Source organism: Micropterus dolomieu, linkage group LG11 (genome assembly GCF_021292245.1).
Source record: "Micropterus dolomieu isolate WLL.071019.BEF.003 ecotype Adirondacks linkage group LG11, ASM2129224v1, whole genome shotgun sequence".
Lineage (NCBI taxonomy): Eukaryota > Metazoa > Chordata > Actinopteri > Centrarchiformes > Centrarchidae > Micropterus > Micropterus dolomieu.
In genome coordinates this window covers 22048630-22053906 of record NC_060160.1, presented here as the reverse complement: position 1 = coordinate 22053906, position 5277 = coordinate 22048630, and the positions used below count along the sequence as shown (strand labels likewise).

The window sequence follows — 5277 nt, the reverse complement described above, 5'->3', positions numbered from 1 at the left end:
TACACTAGCTCACAAAATCATCTCTGACCCATCTCCTCATCTTCGGGAAAATGAGCAAGGCCTATTCCCATGTCCAGAAATATGAATCTGTGCCAGCATCCACGAAGATTCAGCATGCTCTGGGAAGCTGGCCAGATTCACCTGAGAACAGAGCGGAAGGACTGAGTTCTAGTTGAGCTTAATATTGATCTAATAATAAATGTATCCATGATTTATGCTAATAAACGCCATAATGTTTTTAGGGTTAAATGCCAGACAATGGGTTAATGTAGTGTGGTTTGACGCAGGAATGGTTAATGGGAGGACAGGCAGCAGGTGGAGAGACATGCAGACTGATGAGCAGCAGCAGAGGAGCCACTGTGTGCTGACAGTTAGGGCTGAGAGGGAGAACTAAACAGCGATTCCCGTTAACTAATTTGCTCCTGCAGCAGGCAAAATTGTTGTAATTGCAGGATACAGGGAGCTTTTTCAAGGCATGGTTTCTCCGTCTGCCTCTGTTGCTAAACGGGACGCCGGTGAATAACACTTGCAGTCTATTGCTGGGGGTGAATGACTTGAGAAACTCTCGTCGAAGTCAGCGGACAGAGAAAGCGGTTTTATGGGAAATGAATGTGACCGGGAAACAGCAACCTGAGCTGATCGAGCGACCCGCCAGCCTTTTGGTTCCAACTTCGGCAAGTAACCCTATTCATTTAGATTTATCTGAATGAACGTAAATAACACATCCGTTTGCCCTATTCCCGTGAGATGTGCTATGTGTAGGGGCAGGTAACAAGAGCATGCATGCCGTTGTATTCTTTGCTATAGAGGGAACTCCAGAGTACCTTTAAAAAATCGACTGCTCAGTGTCCCCTCGCTAAATACTTGTGAATTCTTAGCATGCTTGACATACAAATATTTTCCAAATATATAGCAGTGTCTGCACATTTCGGCGTACATATAGCAAATTATGGTGCTCGTACCTGAACAAACGCGTAACTTTATTAAAATCATTCGCAGCTTTTCAGTGGATAACGTGCAGCGTCCTGGGCAGGAGCGACTAATGTGCGAGTGGGGACAAGTTTAGAACTAATAACGTTGAAATACGGCAGTGCTTGTTTATCATTTATCATTATGTAAATGCCGAATCCAGTAGATGAGCATGCTCATTTCTCAAAGCCCTTTCGTCCTGCTGTACGACACTGATATGTAGCTGCAGGCTGGTGCGACGTTACTTCCATATGATTAAACGGTGCGTTTTGGTTGATTGCGTATCGCTTGTTTTTTTTTTTTTTTGATACGTTACAGTATTACAGCACGCAGAAACACCAATGTAGCTTAACTCTAAATAACTTTACATTATGTCGACGTTTTATGGACGTCAGCTTTGGTCAGTATTGCTAAACAATATTCTCTAAGACATTTTTGATTACCAGTAACACATTTCTCTGTATGTTTGTGATCAAAATATATTTCAGTTCAGAGTAGGCTACTGCTGCATCCATTATATTATGGACATACAGTTATCCTCTTTTGTCAGACACAGGCATTTCTTTATTGAAGTGAGCTCTCTTAAGGACTTCATATTTAATTGGATTGAGATTATAAGCAAAATCCAACACAGGACACATGAGGTGTTGCCTAAAATGTAACCAAGCACAATCTAACCAGAAAGGGGTAAAATTACATATTTTATTCTACCAAAAGATTAAACTTGATTTTTCTTATCTGCAAGTCCACATATTTCCAAGTACACCCAGGATTGGTTTCCTGTAACTGTCAGTCTTGTGTTTTTATGTAAAGTTTTGAATACTTGCTTCTGTTGAAACATGCACATCATCTTTTCACTAAAAATGAAACATCATTTGCAGCATGGCATTCAGCGTGTCGTCATCAGGCCCCAGAGTCCAGCTTTGCGAGCGCTTTCTGTGCACAAAGCATTTGCTTTTAAAACTGGATACCTGAGACTCAAGGGACACAAGTCTGCAGCTTAAATCGGCTTAGTGTGTTCAGTTTTCACACATTTCTCACTCTACATTTACCACTGACTGATGGCCAAAATGATGTCAGCAGAGTTTTCCTGTTGCAGTAGGCTCTCCCACAAACACAGCAATGTCCGTAAGGCTTTCACTCCATCGTGCATATTTGTGATCACCTGGTGTGTAGTTGCAGGGTGTTAAACATGGACATGATTGTGCTTCCATAGTAATTAAGCTCAGGAGTTTGCAGGTCGTTGTAAACAGAAAGGCTTTGATTATTTAAGTTTTAAGGTTGAATTAATGTTAAAATGTGCTTCATAGTGGCATACTGTTTTCCAAACCCAGGTTTTGTAACACATCCAAAGTGCGCAGACAAATACTGCTTGGCATCAGAGGCTTAAATACGAGTGGCTTTCAATCAAATTCAGTATAAAACTTTAAAATTCTTCAATTTGGTGTTTTGAAACATGCAGATACACTGAGACTAGTTCAGTAATTGGCAATTACTAATAAATTGGCTTTCAGTCCAAACACAAGCAGCATTGTGTCTATAGTGTGTGCATTAGTCTGGCTGTGTGTTTGAATTGTATGTCAGGGTATATTAGTGCTGTGATGGACAGGCAGCGTTTGCAGGGTGTTTTCCTGCCTCTCCACGTTGGGAGAGACATCATCCCCTTCTTAGTTCAAGCAGAGTGTTTGTACTATGATTGTGAAGTTTCTGTGGACATAATTCTCTCCTGGATTGAATATCCATTACAAAGTTTGTGTGTGAAGTCCTTAGTAACATCTAGCATCTAACATCTATGCTGGTGACATTTACTAAGTGGGGTTTTAAGCAAAACACGTTTTAGCTCACAAACTACTTACATAGAGATGATTTAGTTGTGACTGAACATTTATATCCACTAGCTGTCAGGTGTAACTGTAGCTAACTGAACCAACTGACAGAAAAAAAAGTTAGCTTTCTAATATATGACTTGTTTTAATTACATTTCACAAATATAACAAAGCATACCTCAAATTACAAAACCTTATGCCTATGTCATTTCACTAAATTAGTAAATAAAGTCAATGAGGTTAGCATAATTGGACATTTCCCACTCATTTTAAACTGTTTGGATACTTCTCCATGTTTGCAGAAATAAATAAAAAAAAAGTAAGCTTGTGTGTATGTCAAGTGTACTCACTTTTGAGAGATACGCTCACAAAAGTGAGTACACCCCTGACATTTTTGTAAATATTTGATTATCTTTTCGTTGTGACAAGAAATGCCACAATGTAAAGTAGTGAGTGTACAGCTTGTGTAACAGTGTAAATGTGCTGTCCACTTTAAAATAACACATCACACAGCGATTAATGTCTAAACCGCTGGCAACAAAAGTGAGTACACCCCTGACATTTCTGTAAATGCACCACTGCAACAACACTAAAGAAATGACACTTTGCTACAATGTAAAGTAGTGAGTGTACAGCTTGTGTAACTGTGTAAATTTGCTGTCCCCTCAAAATAACACACAGCCATTAATGTCTAAACCGCTGGCAACAAAAGTGAGTATACCCCTAAAGGAAAATGTCCAAATTTGGCCCAAGGTGTCAATATTTTGTGTGGCCACCATTATCTTCCAGCACAGCCTTAACCCTCTTGGGCATGAAGTTCACCAGAGCTTTACATGTTTCCACTGGAGTCCTCTTCCACTCTTCCATGACCACCTCATGGAGCTGGTGGATGTTAGAGACCTTGCGTTCCTCCACCTTCCGTTTGAGGAGATATGCTTGCCAGTCCATCATCGGTGGTCATTCATTTAGCAACGGCAGTGTAGGAAATATAGGCGGAACACTGGTCTTTGTTATGTACATACCACAGACTGTCTGCCCGGGTGCGGTACTTTTGCGTTCAGTCAACATTATATTATCAATTAACATTTAGAAAATAGACTTTTGACATTTGTGATTCCCACCCCATCCCTAACCAGGTGCCTGACCATGAAGGGCTCTATTTGTAAAATCGAGCACCTTAAACTGAATCCTGAACCTGACGGGGACATAGGATTCTGTTTGTGCTGTTTGGCACAACTTTCTCAAGATTCTTTGATATAAATGGCTGCTTGGAAATAGACCATTAGATCATTCAAAACAGATTTGAGGGACCTATTTATGATTTGAGATTAATCGGTTGGCTGATTATTTGGGCTCATGTCATTTTTAGATAATCTGCATCAGCTGATAACTGCACTCACAAGGCCAATATATTCAAAAAATGTCTGCAGACAAATCTGCAGGCAGCTTTGTCAGTCTGGCTGCTGTGGAACAATGTTAGCGTTAGTGTTGTCAAAAATATTGATTTTTAAAAAAAATTTTTTTAATGAGCTATATATCAATTCTGAATAATTATATACGGTTTAAATACTCATATTCCACACTACTCACTAATAGTCCCGTCTTCTCGTCACTGATCTCATTCGCTCCAGGTGATGAACGTAATTGTTTTCCCCTGCATTTTGGACAAGTTCCTCCCTAATGTGATTGGCTAGTACTTGTGATTGGATGCTGGCAAATGATACAAGCAAGCCATACGCAAGTGATGGTACAGAGCAGTGCTAAAGAAAGGTGCTAAAATAACCAATTTAGCAAAGCACCTGCAGGACTGACGCACAGACCTCTATAAAGAACATATAAAGAAGAGAGGTCCCCTAATCCCCGTCAGAGCTATTAGACCTGAGGAATATCAGACAGCTGAGTTTAAGTTGATAGGAAAATACTTTGACTAAGATCAGAAGTAAATTAAGTGATGCTGTTCTGCTTTACTAGGGCCCTATGATTTTTCGTGATGTAGTAAATGCGGATGAAATTGCAGAATTTGATAATAAAAATGGAATCAGCTGTTAAGCGTGGAATATCTCTTAATCTGCCAAAATGTGGTTGCAATTAATCAAAATCAGGGTTTCTCTAGCGTTATAAGCATCTATTTCACAGCACTTAAACCAAACAAACATAACAATGTAGTTTGTCTGGCAGTGGTATGTTTTCAGTTTTTATTTACGAGCACCCTGCATCTCTTCTCTGCTCTCTGTGTCGGTGTTTCATCGAGGGTGGACACGCAGAAGATCTGTGGGAAGAAATGATCAGTAATCAAGGAAAAACCTACTTAATAGGGGACAGTTCAGTCATTGTGAATTACGCCCATTAATAATTGAACATAGGCCTACATTTGAATATTTCTTCATACTCATTTGGTTTGACACATCAAATTCATTGATATTGATAAAAGTTTTTTTGTATTCATCCACCATATGATTACACACTCTTTCTGATGACAAAT

General features: G+C 39.6%; 1 protein-coding gene across 4 annotated transcripts in view; it reads left to right on the top strand.

Annotated features, from left to right (window-relative positions):
- Positions 1-324: 324 nt before the first annotated feature.
- The window catches only part of sntg2 (syntrophin, gamma 2), a 104298-nt gene continuing 99345 nt past the window's right edge, over positions 325-5277 (top strand). For 2 of the 4 annotated variants that reach the window (XM_046063206.1, XM_046063205.1), the window contains exon 1: positions 327-674. In XM_046063206.1, coding sequence (XP_045919162.1) covers positions 606-674 — 69 coding nt within the window. In that variant the 5' untranslated portion in view covers positions 327-605. Of the gene's footprint in view, positions 675-5277 lie in introns of all 4 variants that reach the window. The other 2 variants (XM_046063207.1, XM_046063204.1) reach the window with 2 other exon arrangements.